Source organism: Rhinoderma darwinii, chromosome 10, assembly GCF_050947455.1.
Source record: "Rhinoderma darwinii isolate aRhiDar2 chromosome 10, aRhiDar2.hap1, whole genome shotgun sequence".
In the NCBI taxonomy this organism is placed as follows: Eukaryota; Metazoa; Chordata; class Amphibia; order Anura; family Rhinodermatidae; genus Rhinoderma; species Rhinoderma darwinii.
This window is the reverse complement of record NC_134696.1, coordinates 86297884-86314482: the sequence shown is the minus strand read 5'-3', so window position 1 is coordinate 86314482 and position 16599 is coordinate 86297884. Positions and strand designations below refer to the sequence as shown.

General features: G+C 43.0%; 1 protein-coding gene across 2 annotated transcripts in view; it reads right to left on the bottom strand.

Moving 5' to 3' along the window:
* The window catches only part of POLD1 (DNA polymerase delta 1, catalytic subunit), a 120567-nt gene that overhangs the window by 82344 nt on the left and 21624 nt on the right, over nucleotides 1–16599 (bottom strand). For both annotated transcript variants that reach the window (XM_075840166.1, XM_075840167.1), the window contains exons 7-11: nucleotides 15927–16041; nucleotides 15711–15840; nucleotides 15137–15303; nucleotides 2761–2865; nucleotides 1248–1388 (exon numbers count right to left, since the gene is read on the bottom strand). In XM_075840166.1, coding sequence (XP_075696281.1) covers nucleotides 1248–1388; nucleotides 2761–2865; nucleotides 15137–15303; nucleotides 15711–15840; nucleotides 15927–16041 — 658 coding nt within the window. The remainder of the gene's footprint in view (nucleotides 1–1247; nucleotides 1389–2760; nucleotides 2866–15136; nucleotides 15304–15710; nucleotides 15841–15926; nucleotides 16042–16599) is intronic.

The window sequence follows — 16599 nt, the reverse complement described above, 5'->3', positions numbered from 1 at the left end:
TTATTTGTTTTTGCATCGTCGCTTTCCAAGAGCCGTAATTTTTTTATTTTTCCATCAATGTAGTGATTTTTTGGGCTTGTTTTCTGCGGGACAAGACGTAGTTTTGAATGGTACTGTTTTGGGGTACATGGGACTTATTGATTAATTTTTATTATGACTTTTTTGGGGGGCAATGGAAAAAAATTGCAATTTCGCCATAGTTTTTTGCGTTTTTTTTTTACGGTGTTCACTTTGCGGTTTAAATTACATATTAACTTTATTAATGGAGTCATTACGGTCGCGGCGATACCACATATGTGTACTTTTTTTTTTTTTTTACACTTTTACTAAATAAAACCACTTTTTATGGAAAAAAATGGATTTATTTTTTTACTGTACTTTTTATTAATAATCTTTATTTCACTTTGATGACTGATTTTATTAGTCCCACTAGGGGACTTTACTGTGCGATCTTCAGATCGCTGCTATAATGCTCTGGTATACTTCGTATACCAGAGCATTATTGCCTGTCAGTGTAAATCTGACAGGCAATCTGTTAGGACGTGCCTCCGGCGCGTCCTAACAGGCATATGTCCAGGGCAGACCTGGGGGCTTTTATCAGTCCCCCGGCTGCCATGACACCCCATCGGAGACCCGCGATTGCATTCGCGGGGCGCCGATGGGTGACAGAGGGAGCGCACTCCCTCTGTAAACAAAGTTAAATGCCGCGGTCGCTATTGACGGCGGCATTTAACGGGTTAAACGGCCGCGATCGAAGTAAACTTCGATCGCGGGCGTTGGAGCAGGAGCTCAGCTGTCATCAGACAGCAGAGCCCCGGCTCCTGCCTGCACGGGAGACCCGTGCAGGACTTAGACTAGGCTGACGTGAAAAGGCGTCAGCCTAGCCTAAAGCCCATTAGTGAATCACGTAAAAAGTTGTATTAGTGGTCACTAAGGGGTTAATTGTTCTCAAACTTTGTAGTGGGCCTCACTAGTGAGATGCTCCTCTGGATCAGTTAAAATGTGCTCCACAGCAAGAGGACAGTCCAGAACATGACTTCACAGTCAGCAGATTATGGCTGCCCCGCCACATCTTGGATGAAAATTCTATTCAGCAAAGTGGCTTAGGCTTGAGAACGGACTGCCAAAAGTGGGGTCGAGGGGGTTATCGTTTACGGCTGACGAGATCCGAATTCTCCATTGTATGTAAGCGATAAACACAAACACCACAGGGTGGAACAAACATAAGCGTATTTATGTATCAATACCTGCAGAAGGTCAAATTGAACCCGGCCCTCTATATTGATGACTTTGTTTTCTCGTCTGCCCATTTGCTTGGACTGGAAGGAAGAGTCTCTGATCACAGACCTCATGTTTTGCATTCTCCCGAGAAAAGGAAAACGCTCAACCTGCATCACAGGAAAACGTAATGAATATTTATTTACACCTGAAAGGATATGTCCACTTTTGCAATAATGTTTTTTGTTTTTTTTTCCCCAATGCATCTGAAATAAATGAAGTAACTTTGCAAATAGTCTTTAAGGCTATGTACACAAATGCACTGAAAAGGTTATTGCTCATTTACTTCCTAAATGCTAAAAACTAGGTAGATAAAAACAATGGGAACCAAATGGGATCCACTGTGAAAAAACGACACTATTCAGGCGCAATACTTCCACAAGTTCAACACTCGTGCAAGTATTGTGCCTGGTTAGTGTTGTTTTTTCACACTGGATCCCACCTGGTTCCCATTGTATTTATCTACCTGCATTTACTCCCCGGAGACGTTGGCACCTGACGCCCTAGGGATTACGGCACTGGCAGCATCCTTCCTAACCAACTGGCTCCGCAATACTGTTGTGCCTATCCATGCACAACCCCTAATGCCTCATGCGCATGACCGTTGAGCCACTTGGGGGCTGACATCATCTGCTTGTACACAGAAGACCAGAGTGTAGAGCGGATAGGAGGGCAGGTCACACAAACTGAACTAAAGCTAGGGAGGAGAGAACACTGGGGGGTGAATCACACAAGCTATGAGTGTAGAGAAATAGGAGAGAACCCACGGACACTCTGCAGGGGAGGGTAGTAGGGAAATCACACACAATCCTCAGCATCAGTGTATGTTAGGATAAGGGAGACGAGATCCCTTATGGGCTGTGAAGAAATCAGTACAGTAATGAAGTTGTGCGGATATATGAGCACGTGAAGGCAGCAGCATCCTGGAGTTACAGACCTCACATTCAGCATGTATTATTGAGGGGTACACATTCCCATGAGAAAAGTCTGAAACGAGGAACAGGTTGTAAACTGCATATAAGGAGGTCTGAAAGTGAAGAAGACTGCAGCCTGAAACTTTTGTTTTTAGAAATTCCAGGTTACCACCAACATTAAATTTTCCACGTGAAATGTGTCCGCAGACTTCAATTAAAATTCTCCTTCTGTTTGGAGTCTACAGCTCCTATGCAGACCTAGGTCTCCCTAAGGTAACAAACAAATAAAACCTGTGTAATCCGACCCTGTAGTTATACACTCCTTTTACAGGTGTCTCTTACTTATTTCAAATAAGCATTCGGTAAGTTACCAAGCGGTAAGGAGCAGAACGGAATACTCAAGGTTTGTTTGTAGTATAGGAGCAAAAATTGCTTAATTTTAGATGCACTGAAAAAAATAAATGGTTGACGGTAGACATAGCCTTTCATTGATCAGAAGAAGAAAACAATAACGCACACAGACTTCCTGAAAATATTCCGCCATTAAGTGCTGATAAGGAGAGGTTACCTTTAGGGTCTGAGCTCTGTTGATCAGATATGGCAAGTCAAAATTCTGTATATTGTAGCCCGTTATAATATCTGGATCAATGATGCGCACAAAGTCTGCCCAGGCCTGAGTGAGAAATAAAGAATAGGTCATTAAGCTGCGCAAATAATGAGGATTACAGAACACATAAAACGCTTTTTACTAATCTCATACAACAACATTAACCATTTTTTTTAGGTTATTAGGGGTAAAATGTGAAAGCAAAGGGTTCACAAACTTCCTTACAGCTTTAAAGGGGTTATCTCATCACAACAACTTATCACCTATACACAGGATAGATAAGTGTTTGAGTGCTGGTGGTCCCACCGCTGGGACCCCTACTAATCAAGAGAATGGGGGTCGCGAGTCGCCTCATAAAACGGACTGCCAAATATAGCCGAGTAGAGTGTTTGCCTATCTTTGGCATTCCCATAGAAAATGAATGGAGCGTGACCTGACGCTCAATTTATAAGGGGATTTGGGACCCCAGTTCTCTTGAGCGGGGATGTTGCTATCTACGGGTGGTGGGGGATGTTGCTATCTATAGGGGGGCACTATCTACATGTGCACTGTGGCATTTAATGTCCACTACTTACAGGGGACTGGTGCTATCTACATGGGCACTGTGTGTGGCACTATCTACTACAGTGTGAACAGTGGCACTATTTACAGTGGGCACTATGTGGGCAACGTGGCACTATCCACAGTAGTATTTCGTCACTATCTACATGAGAGAGAAAGAGAAAGAGAGAGAGAGATAAGAGGGGGAGAGAGAGAGAGAGAGAGAGAGAGAGATAAGAGGGGGAGAGAGAGAGAGAGAGAGAGAGAGAGAGAGAGATAAGAGGGGGAGAGAGAGATAAGAGGGGGAGAGAGAGAGAGAGATAAGAGGGGGAGAGAGAGAGAGAGATAAGAGGGGGAGAGAGAGAGAAGAGGGAAGAGAGGGAGAGCGGGAAAGAGGGGGAAGAAAAAAAAGCGCCAAAAGTCCCACATACAATAATAAAACAAGTGCTTAGATTTCCCAGCATGCAGCAATCTTCAGGTGACAAAACGTAACTTCAATCACTAGTTTAAATAATTCAGAGAAGCCGAAAACTCCCAAATTTAGGACAGAAATTCAAATGATGAAATGCGTTTGTGTGTGGACCAGTGATAAAGGTTTTACAATACAGGGGAGTTCCTGCTCCTTACAAAGAGCCACGCAAACTCTTTGTAGGTACTCACCAATAAAAACAAGTGGTGATAGTTGATCTATGTGTATTATGATAGCGTTGAGCAAACAATTCATAAAGTGCACACATAAAAAAAACAAACTCTTAAAACGTCCTAATAGCGGTCAATCCAGCGTCTACTTCAGAACGGAATCAAAATTTCCCTTTTCTAATGTAACAATAGAAAGCTTTAATCTGCTTACTTAGGAGATCAATAAACCACACACACGGTTCCCATAGTCATGAGATGGAAACCACATGTATTAGAAACGGTGTGTGATCCAACGTCATGTTCGTGTTAATTGGAGTTGTTATTAGGGTTGTCACGATACCAGAATTTGGACTTCGATACCGACACTTTGTGTAGTATTGCGATATTCGATACCAAAACGATACTTTGCCAACAATAATAAATAAAAAAATAAATTAAAAAAACACTTCTTCCATTTTCTGATGTGAGGCGTGTGATGTGATGAATTTTGAACCTCCATGTGCCTCATAATTAACCCCATCATGTTACTAAGTCATAATGAACAACATTGGGTTAATGTGTGAGGTACATGATGGGGTTAATTACTATTAATGTGAGGCACATGGAGGTTCAAAATTCATAATACCTCGCGCCTCACATTAATAAGTGAAAGAAAGCCGTGTTTATTTTATTTTTTTACAGCGTACACATCATAAAGGACGCTATAAATTTGTTATTATAGTCGCGACAATATCAAATGTGTATATTTTATGTATTGACTTTTATTTTAATGTTTATTGTAAAAAGATCTTTTTTTTTTTTTTACTTTTCTATTTTTAAGGGAGGGGCGTCCTCTCCAACACGCTCTTGCGACACCCAATACCCCGCGACGCGATCGGCTGGTGACAATGGTTGTCATGGCAGCCTGGGGGACTAATGATGGCCCCCAGGTCTGCCATCTTTGTACTCCTTTGAAGCCCTGCAGGAGTCTGTCAGAATCACGATATACTGCAATAGATTAGTATTGCAGTATATCATGCAAGCGATCCAACGATTGCTGCCTCAAGCCCCCTAGGGACGAACAAAAAAAAAAAAAAAAAAGTGAAAATTGGTTGAATTTTACCCCCAAAAAAAATAATCAAAAGTGGTATTAAAAGTTCTAAAAAAAAAGCTACATTTTCCCCTAAAGCAAAGGTAAAAAAAAATAAAAAAAAGAGAACATAACTGGTATCGCAGTGTTTGTAAAAGTCCAAACTATCACAATAAAGCGTTGTTTTACCTGCTCGGTGAACGTCATAAAAAATATATATATTTTTTTCTTTTTTTGGTCACCATAGCTCTCCAAAAAAATAGAATAGAAAGTGAACAAAAAGTCGCATGTACCCCAAAATGGTATAGGTGAAAACGACAGCTCGCCCGGCAAAATTTAATGGACCCTGAGCGGTCTGCCCATATATAGTATGTCCCTCGATCGCATCACAAGGATTCTCTGCAACGTGATGCAAGGGGCCTCCCCCTTCTTATTTTCCCCTTGAATGCTGCGGTCAGCTTTAATCGTGGCACTCAAGGGAATAGCGAAGGAGATTAGGTTTTTTTTCTTATCTCCTCCGTTAGGGTATGTTCACACGGCCTATTTACGGACGTAAATCGGGCGTTTTTGCCCCGAATTACGCCCGAAAATAGCGCCTCAATAGCGCTGACAAACATCTGCCCATTGAAAGCAATGGGCAGACGTTTGTCTGTTCACACGAGGCGTATATTTACGCGCCGCTGTCAAATGACGGCGCGTAAATAGACGCCCGCGTAGAAGAAGTGACCTGTCACTTCTTTGGCCGTAATTGGAGCCGCTATTCATTGACTCCAATGAATAGCAGCGCTAATTACGGCCGTAATTGACGCGGCGTTCAAGCGCCTGCACATGCCGGTACGGCTGAAATTACGGGTATGTTTTCAGGCTGAAACATCCCCGTAATTTCAGCCGTTACGGACCCCCGCCGTGTGAACATACCCTTAGAGCGTGGCTGCGGCTGTGAAATACAGCCATTGCTCTGCTCCTGACAACAAGTGTTGATTAGACAAGATGTCTCACAGGACAAATGCATATAGAGGTGGGAAAAACACTCAACCACCCATATGAAAAATTAGAGATAAGGACTCTAACAATATATGATAAACCGGAGAAACAGAGTCCATATATATCAATGTATGAAACAACTAAATATCTTTATTAAGAAACAAGAATAAAATAACATAGACAGAGAGTCCAAAAATAGTCCTTAAATGGATCACAAAAGTGTGCATTGAGTCACTGTATATATTAGAGAACACTGATAGTATGCACAGTTACTATGACTCAATGTAACTCCAACATGGGGTGCATTGACATAGTATGAATTGTATGAAAAACAGGCAAAATGCCTAGCTCTGAAAAGGTCTATGGTGACTGAAAAGTAAGTACTTATTGCCTAAAAAGTCGCAAAAAAGCCCCCGATGTAAATCCAGAGTATGCACTTACCCATGTATGGGAGGTGGAGTGTGACCCAGCGGTATAGGATAGCGCCCCGACGCGCGTTTCGCCCGTAGCTTTCTCAAGGGGACAACAAGTGTGCGGGCACGGTCAGCATGATGTGATGCGGCCGACGCTGCACTAATGAAGACAGAACATGGGGGTGTTTTGCAGTGCGCCCGCCATGTTCTGTCTTCAGTGCCGCCGCTCCTTAGTGCAGTGCCGGCCGCATCACATCATGCTGAATGAACGCGCTCACTTGTTGTTAGGAGCGGGGCAATGGTTGCATTGCACAGCCGCAGCCCCGCTCTAACTACATTAATGTGTTACAATACTAAGCTGTGCAGCCGCACAGCTTAGTAGAGAGATAAATGAATTAACGGTATTGAACCGTTTGAGGGTGCACTGTGTTGAAATAGTATCGATATTTCGATGCATCGTGCAACCCTAGTTGCAATCATCTATGCAGGTTTTTCAATATAGACATGTGGAAAGATGGCACTGGGGAGGATTTATGAGGTAAATACCCAAACAATCCCAAAAAGAAGAGACAGGACACTTTCTGTTAGGCATTTTGTGAGGTGGAGAGCTCGGAGCAGTGCTGAAGGGAATTCTTGATTCCCTGACTTGTAAATCACCTGTGCAATACTAAGGAAATTCTGAAAACATGACCTGTTGGCAGTACTTTAGAAACACTGATCTATAAGACACCGTAGAGAAAGAAAATTTCAGACTGCTGGCGATCAGATGTTCACCATGGGTCACACGGATGACAACCAGCTGCTATTACTGGGGATAGTGGGTGGCAGCACAAATCCTGTAGTATTAAATGGCGCCTATTCAAATGAATGGGTGACCATGTAATACAGATGTCCTCCAGAGACTGGAGAGCTCTGGTTAGGAGAGGTAGGTCACCTTTTTGACATCCATCTAGCATATGAAAAGGAATTGTCCCGATATGACAACCCCTTTAAAGAGAAATTCTAGGAAAGACTTAACAGCTTTGTTTTGCTTGAGATCGCGAAGCCCCTGTCACTTGTATTAATCTGAAGATCTGTTCCGCTGCTGCGGTCTTTCTCAGCATAGGCGGAGGAGCGGGTCATGCACTGCAACCCTCACCATTCGAATCGCACAGAAAACAGAGAAGGATCTGGCCTGAAAGAGGCACTAGGAGGAAGACATAGCCAGAAACAGGGCCACCAATCAGACCATAGAGTTTTTTTGTGCTTTGGTCAGGTTTTGCCTCTAGGCTATGTTCACACGCTAATGTAAAAACGGCTGTAAAACACGGAGCTGTTTTCTAGGGAAAACAGCCTCTGATTTTCAGCCGTTTTTAACCCCTTAAAGACCAGGCCAATTTGAGTTTTTCATTTTAGTTTTTTCCTCCCCGCCTTCCAAAAGCAATTTTTTTTCTATTTCTTCGTCGACATAGACGTATGAGGGCTTGTTTAGTGCGGGACAAGTTGTAGTTTTTCATGGCACCATTTATTGTACTGGAAAAAACTATTTGTGGGGTGAAATGGGCAAAAAACAGCGATTACATTTGGGGGGGGGGGGGTTTGTTTTTACGGCGTCCATTAGGCGGTAAAAACTACATATTTTCCTTATTCTACAGGTCGATACGATTACGGCGGTACCGAATTTATATGTTTTTTTTAATGTTATACCACTTTAAAAAAAATAAAACAATTTGCTAAAAAAAGTGAATTTAAATTTTGCAGGGCGAGCTGTCGTTTTCACCGATATCATTTTGGGGTACATGTGACTTTTTGATTGCTTTTTTTTGGAGAGCGAAGGTAACCAAAAAACAGCACTTTGCATGTTTTATATATTTTTTTTTTACGCCGTTCACCGAGCGGGTTAAATAACGCTATATTGTGATAGTTCGGACTTTTACGGACGCAGCGATACCAGTTATGTTAACTTTTATTTTTTTACATTGCTTTAGGGGGAAAAAATTGGAAAATGTTTTTTTTTTTTTAACTTTTAATATTTTTTTTATTTTTTTTGGAACATTATAAAAATCTTTAAAGGGAACCTGTCACCAGCATTTTAGCTATAAAGCCAGCAATACCTGGTGAAAGTGGGTGAAAAATCATTGTCATCTAAGCTATAAATATGTTCTGAGTAAGCTCTGTAGCTTTAGTATTCCGTTTTTCAGTGGTCCCACGCCGTATGCAAATGAGCAGAAAAGAGTCAAATCTTCATCTGAAAAGAGTCAGATTTTCATTCCTCCAGCGTCTCAGAGTGGACTCCACCTCCTTCTTTTTGATTGACAGCTCCTTAGCCAGTCAGGGCTGGACAGGTGGTGGCAGTGGGCGGGGTTAAGAAACTGCACCCCAGAGGGAAAAATAATTACCATAAAAGGCGGGAAAAGTTTAAACGACTATATTTACTGACAGAGGAGGACTTCAGGAAAGAAGAGAACAGGAATTAACTCTGGACAGCTGCGGCCATTGAGGGGTCAGGTGAGTTTAACAGGTAAGATGTTGATGACAGGATCCCTTTAACTCTTTTATACATTTTTTATTAGTCCCCTTGGGGGAATGGAAGCAGCGATCGGTGGATTGCTTGCATGATGTACTGCAATACTAACGTATTGCAGTATATAGTGATTCTGAAAGTCTCCTCTGAAGCCCTCCCGGAGACTGGGCTTCAAAAAAGTACGAAGATGGCAGACCTGGGGGAGTTTATTAGGCCCCCAGGCTGCGATACCAACTGCGATTGACCGCGGCATTTAAGGTGTTAAACGGGCGGAGTCAAAGTGATCTTTGATTCTGCCCGTTGCAGTGAGGTGTCGGCTGTGTTACACAGCCGTCACCCGCTGTGTATGGAGCGAGCTCAGCTAGTAAGCCTGCTCCATACTTCCCCTTAACGGCTGCCGCGTACCAGTACGTGACGTGTTGTTAAACTTAACGTTTTTGATGCGTTTTTGGAGCTGCTTTTCTATCGACACAATGAAAAACGGCTCCAAAAACTGCTCAAACGGCTGTGTAATAAACGCCCCGTCTAAACGAAATACCGTTCTTCCCATTGAAATAAATGGGCAGATGTTTGAAGGCGTTCAGCTTCCGTTTTTGGAGGTGTTTACTCCCCGAAAAACGGTTTAAAACACAGCGTGTGAACATACCCTTAATATCGGTATAAACCAGTAGGTACACTTTTTTTTGCTTCAAAGCGCAGAGAGAAACGCTGTACTCAGTTATCTCCGGTAATCCCATAGAAAGTGAATAGAGTGGTGTCCAAGAATGCGCAGTGCCGCTTTATTTACATAGGGGACACTCATTCTTGTGATTAGTACGGGTCACAGCGGTGGGGCCCCCCACTGATCAGAAACTAAACCCTTGGCGCCACAGACATTTTTAATTTTCTCCCTGCCTGCTTAATTGGGCTATTGTGGAGTTTGATAGTTTCTTTACATGTCATCCTTTCAGAGAAGGGGCCCGCTGCCTGAAGAGCCCGGTAGACGGCCATCAGTTCTTCTTAATTCAAGGATCTCTTTTGGAGGTTTTATACCAAAGTTTCCTAAAAAAAACAAAATCCTAAAAGTGGGCTCACCACTCCCAGAGGCTGGCATCCGTTGTCAGTATCTTGCAGGTATTTTGGATTTATCAACTATAGTGGAGATTCAAGGAGTCTTTGTAGTAACGAAAACGTATTGGTCTAATCCTAGATTTGACCCGTCCCACAGACTCAATACGTCTAACTGAAGTGGACGTCCATGTATTTGAGCACAGAAGACCGGCATAAGTATATGCAGGTAAGCGTATTTTAAATAGATCGATGGCACAAAACACTTCAGAGATAAAAGGATGAATGTTTCCATCATAAATTTTTGATAGACGAGAAATTTTAGGGGTTTCAGATTGAGAACTGTCCTGAAAGACCAAGTTGTTGTTTTGTTTTACAGGGAAGAATAAAGTCTCTGACCTTCCTGTTCTGATGGAACCGGTACTATGACTCCATTTCCTATGAGGGAGTCTAACTCCATAGCAGACCAAAAATTTCCTTCACGTGGGATGTCACATAACCGTTTTTTAGACCAATTTTTAAGCCATAATGCTCTCCTGACCACATAGGCTAGAACAGTAGATCTTGCAGACAGTTTAAAGTTAGACTGCAGAAGCATCTGCCATAAAAGATTCTCTTGGAAATTGAATGGAGGCTTGCAATTCCTTTTTCGTATGCGAGTCTCTATTTGGTTAAGCAAAAATAAAGAGGGATCTGGCCACATAAGTTGGTTGAGTCAAGGTTTTTTCTGAGGAAGTTGTTGGCTTTCTAGTCCATCAGATCTCTCAAGTACCCAATATATCAAAGGCAAGAGAAGCCTTGCGAGATACCTTGGTGAGGGGGGGGGGGGGGAATAATCAATTTTTGAGGTTCAGCCTAGACACAAACAACTGCTTCCTGGGACAAACTCCTAAACCATATTCTGCATTGCTCTATCCTGCCTTAAATCTTCCACCTTCATTGTAGCCATGACTGTCTTAAGGGGAAGGTGTCGCGAAAAAATTTTTTTTTATATATAATATTGCTTTTAGTATGTTATTAAAATATATTTTATTTATTTGTGTTTTTGTGTTCTACTTTTTACTTTTTTCATCTCTGTATGTGTCGATTAATGGCACATACAGAGATGGAATACGGCACATACATCCCCATAGAGAACGCGAACGGGAGCCGTTCCATTCACTGCAGCGTACGCATGCGCCGCTCCCACACAGACCAAAAGGAAGGTCTTCGGCAGAGCGACATCCGGCACCATTTTCATGTGGACCGGAAGCCGCGGCCGGACAGTAAGATGACGACTTCCGGTCCCGGCTTCCGGCCATATGTTCAAGGCAGTGAAGACGCAAGGCAGAGGAGCGGAGGCGGCAGGAGCAGGTAAGTTATGTTTGTGTATGTGATGTCTGATTACCACTGTATCTAATCCTCCTACACTGTGCATTCGCTCAAAAAATGGCGGCACACAGTGTAGGAGGTTTGAGGATTCAACCCCCTCCCTTCTCCTGGCATTAGCCAGAATAAGGGAGGGGGGATTGTGTGAGGACACTAGAGAGAGTGTGTCTACCACAAATTTGCAGCATAAAGCAATGAGGTTGCTTTACCACATTGCCAATGCTGCAATTTTGGGAATTGCTCCCTCTAGTGACCAGCACGTGGAAATTTTATAAATTAGAATCTAATTTATAATATTTCCTGACTTGTGCAAAATTTTTAAAAATTAAAACAATGTGTAATCACTCATATACTAACTGTTTAACTGAAAAAAATAAAATAAAACATCTTGCGACACATTCCCTTTAAGAAATTGTTTGGTTCCTTCGTGGGAAAAAAAATGGGTTTATCATCTGATGAGTCAGAATCTGATTCTCACTTACAATGGTCTTCCAATAGTCCTTCACATTTGAACTATATCCTGAAGAACTAGTTAACAGCCGAGAAGGTACTGGGACGGTCAGAGCGTTTAAGAATAGACTTAAGGGAGTTGCGCACTTCTTCCTTTATCATAGATCTCATAGACAACAGGGAAGGAGACTCTTCAGAAACAATTTTATGAATACAGGCCAAACATGGGAGTTTTTCCATAAGGGGCCAATTTCTTATTACAAACTTTATATTCCTTCTGGCGACTATTACTTAGGATTTTTTTAGGGCCATCTTTCTCCCATAACATCAATATGCATAACATAAGCAAAAGAGGTCTATAGAAAATTTAAAAAAAAAAAACACTCACCTCCCCAACAGTGCGACTACCCACAAGGTACCATGCTTTTAATATACAGGGGCGCACTAGAAAGATTCCACTCCGGTGAGGTTACAGTATCTGACACTGTCTGAAGTGAAGATCAGCTGGCCAGGACTCAGAATAGAAGCACGCCACTAGAAATGGTTTCCCTGACAGGTGTGACACTTTTTTCTGTCACTCCAGGTTTCCCAGCGTCTTCAATTACTTACTTCCTGTGTCGCACTGGAAACAGTCACTACACCGCGGCCAGCACAAGGTCCAAACTTCCGGCCGGTCATAGGAGCGGACAAAACTCTGGAGCGCCAATGCAGGGTGAGTAATTTCAAGCTGCCTTGGCATAGAGAAACTTTTTGTAACCTGGACTCTTAAAAGGGAACCGATCACCAGCATTTTACCTATTGAACTCTCCTCACCCCTCGCTGGCCGCTGCTGTCAGAAGTTTATTGCCGTTATCCCCTCTCCTAAACTCCTTCTCCGACCGTAAATAACCGTCTGCAAACATTTTGGGCCTTTTATGGTAATAATCCAGCAGCCTCGTTCGTTCCTCTTCTTATGCCCGCCCACCGCCGAAAACTGGCCTGTCTTGAATGGCAAAGTCTCGTCTGAGATAGCGCGCATGAGCCCGTCATGTATGGTCTGACACCCTTCCCTGCTTTGTTCGGGCCTCAAATCTAGTTACTGCGCATGCGCTGCTATGGTGTCCCGTTGTGCTCACACACCAGAATAGGACATCGATGCGAAAACGTGGAAATTTGTGTGTGCTGGGGAGAGGTGAGGAGCGGTCAATCAAAAGGTTCCCGTTAACCCCTTAATGACCAGGCCATTTTGCGCGTTAATGACCAAGGATTATTTTTTGTTTTTTCACGGTCGCATTCCAAGAGTCGTAACTTTTTTTTCATTCCGTCGACATAGCCGTGTAAGGGCTTGTTTTTTGCGGGACGAGTTGTATTTTGTAATTGTACCATTTTTAGATGCTTATAATATATTGATTCACTTTTATTATCTTTATTTTAGGAGAGAATTGAAAATAAGCAGCTATTCCAGCATTGATTTTCACGTTATAAATTTACGCCGTTTACTATGTAGCGTAAATAACATGTTCACTTTATTCTATGGGTCGGCACGATTACGGGGATACCAAATATGTAAAGGTTTTATATGTTTTCCTACGTTTGCACAATAAAAACCCTTTTAGAAAAAAATTACTTGATTTTGCATCGCCGCGTTCCAAGAGCCGTAATTTTTTTATTTTTCCGTCTATGTGGCCGTACGTGGGCTCGATTTTTGCGGGCAAATGTGTAGTTTTCATTAGTACTATTTTGGGGTATATAGGACTTATAGATTAACTTTTATTTAATTTTTTATGGGGGGAATGGGAGAAAAGAGAGAAATTTGAGGTGGTTTAATTAATGTGTTCATTTTATTGGTCAAGTTGTTACGATCGCGGGGAAACCATATATGTGTGTGTGTTATTTGTTTTGACACTTTTACTAAATAAAACCACTTTTCTGGCCAAAAAAGTAGTTTTATTTGATTTTGACTGTAATGTTTTTTTTTTCACAAACTTTATTTAACTGATTTACATTTTTATTTTTTTTAGTCCCACCAGGGGACTTCACTATGCGATCTGCTGATCACATATATAATACTTTGGTATACTTAGTATACCAATACATTATTGCCTGTCAGTGTAAAACTGACAGGCAATGTAATGACGGGGGTGGGGAGACAGACAAGTGAGCCCTAATCTACCCACCACTCAGTCCCTGCCTACTTGCAACGACCCGCCCTAGGCGACGGGGTAAAACTGGGCGACGGTCCCTACGCTCAATAAGTGCACGACAGACAAACAGACAAGGGTACACAGAGCTAGGGGGAGAAAGGGGCAGTTGCCCACGGCAAAACCGTGAGCAACAAGAGAAGTGAACAAGCCGAGTCAAACCAGGAGAGTACGAGGTGCCAAACGCAGAGCAGAAGAGTAGTGAACAAGCCGAGTCAAACCAGGAGTGTACGAGGTACCAAACGCAGAGCAGGAGAGTAGTCAGCAAGCCAGGGTCAATATGAAGCAAGGACAATGGTACAAGAAGCTGCAGCAGGGCCAGGAAACCAAACGAGAAGAATCACAAGCAAGGAGGAACAGGAAAGGCAGGTATAAATAGACAGAGGGCGGGAGCTAGCTCCGTCTGGCCAGGCTGTGATAGGCTCTCCCACTCCTAAGCCTGCCATCCTGAGTGGTGGAAGATGGAGTCAGTCTCACAGACATAGAAGCAGGAGCAGACTAATTATCTATGGGCGTTAACCCCGAAGCTGTGCCTGGCAGATCCTTTACAGGCAATCTATTATGCCATGCCTCTGGCACGGCATAATAGGCATACAGCCAGGGCAGGCCTGGGGGTCTTTGTTAGACACCCGGCTGCCATGGCAACCCGTTGGCAGCCTGAGATCGCAATCGCGGGCCGCCGATGGGTGACAGAGGGAGCTCCCTCCCTCTGTCAATAGATTTAAATGCCGCGGTCGCTATTGACTGCGGCATTTAATGGGTTAAACGGCTGAGATTGAAGATTTCTTCAATCTCGGCAGTTGCAGCGGGAGCCCAGCTGTCAGTCACAGCCGGGCTCCCGCGGCGATCGCGCGGCCACAGCTTCTGTGCCCGCACGATCTCCATCACGTACATGCACGTGGGAATGCGCGAACAGGCTGCATTCCCCGACGTGCATGTACGTGAAAATGCGGGAAGGGGTTAAGGCCCTGCTGCAGGTCACACATGAGGGACAGAATACCCCTAAGGCAATGTAGGAGGGTCTCCCTCATCTCCAGGTTTCCTGTCCTTGGGGGCAGACCCTCTCTCCTGTGGTGCTGTCATGGTGAGAGTTAGATAAAATATAAGTTTGTGCTTCTATAAGCAAGCAGTAGAGATAACATACCCTAAGAAGTGCACCTTCGTTTTCAAAGCAAAGCACCTGGGAGCCTACAATGCTCGCACAGGTGCGCAGAGTGAAAACATTGCGTATGAAGGGGTCCTTCTCTCCCTGCCGCAAAACCATGTTGGCAATCTGGATGACAGGGTCTTTTTCAGGCTCAGGAAAAATGCCTACGTAAAGAGAAATGTAATAACTATAGAATACAGTTCACAAGATGACAATGTTTAAAGATTAGCCAAACCAAAAAATATAATTATTAAAAATTCATCTGATTCCTGCCCCACTATCCACAACCTGTGGGTGTATGATGCTCAACGGGGGAGATTTTTCAAAACTGATGTTAAAAAAGTGGAGCAGTTTTTATTTGCAAAAGGATCTCTAAAAATTCCATCTGAAATCTGATTGGTTGCTATTGTTAAGCGCTCCATTTTTTCTTTGCACCAGTCTGGATAACTCTCCCCCAATGTTTTAATAGGAAATCCTATGATTTTAGCAGATGTTAGGGGTAAAGAAAGATTGGGCATGTTGGATATCATACTCGATCTGTCGTCCCCTGCACAATACCAATAACAATTACCTTTCCTTCCAGCACATTCAATATCAAAACTGAGAATTCGAAGAGGCGCAATCTTCTGCCACTCCCCTTCAGCGGGATGACTGATGAGATCTGCCCAACTGATATCAACCTCTAGCTGAGTAAGAGACACCTGCATGGAGACCACACACAGTTTAGAGGACCAAACACCAGATATAGTAAAATGTTATGGAGTTCCAGCAAATATCCACCTCTCACCTTTTTCGGGTTGTCATTATTGACCTCGCCTCCACGAGATTCCTTACGTATACGATATTTACCAGCAGGGAGCTCGATCCAATTACATCCAACAATATTATTATCAACCATAAACCTGAAAGTCAAAAAACGTACAATAAAAAAAAAGCGTAAAAATATGATCCCTTCAATGAAAGATTAAAGTTTTGCATCAATATAAAAATCAAAAGGGGTTGTGCAAAATGACAAAAAAAAATGGCTGCATTCTTGCAGAAACAGAGATACACCCATCATCTGGTATTGCAGCTCAGCTCCATTCAAGTGAGCGGGATCTAGCTGCAATACCACGCACAACCTGTGGACTGATGTGGTGCTGTTTTTGCAAAGAAGCAGCCATGTCTTTCTAATCATGGACAACTTCTGTTTAGACAAGAATCAAGAAAAACATGAAAGTATATTGCATATGGTGGCCATACACATACTTAAAGATCACCAGAACCCCCCCAATTTCAGCCAGCAACCTGATGTGTATGGGGTGGGGGGGGGGGAGCTTGATTTCAACAGACTGGATTCTTGTTTCTGCTGGGATGTAAGCACTGACATTGGTGTCAGCAAACAGCTATCTTAGACTAGATTCACACAAACAAGTGCAAACTCGGACGTGAAAAATTGAAGTTTTTCACGTCCGAGTTGC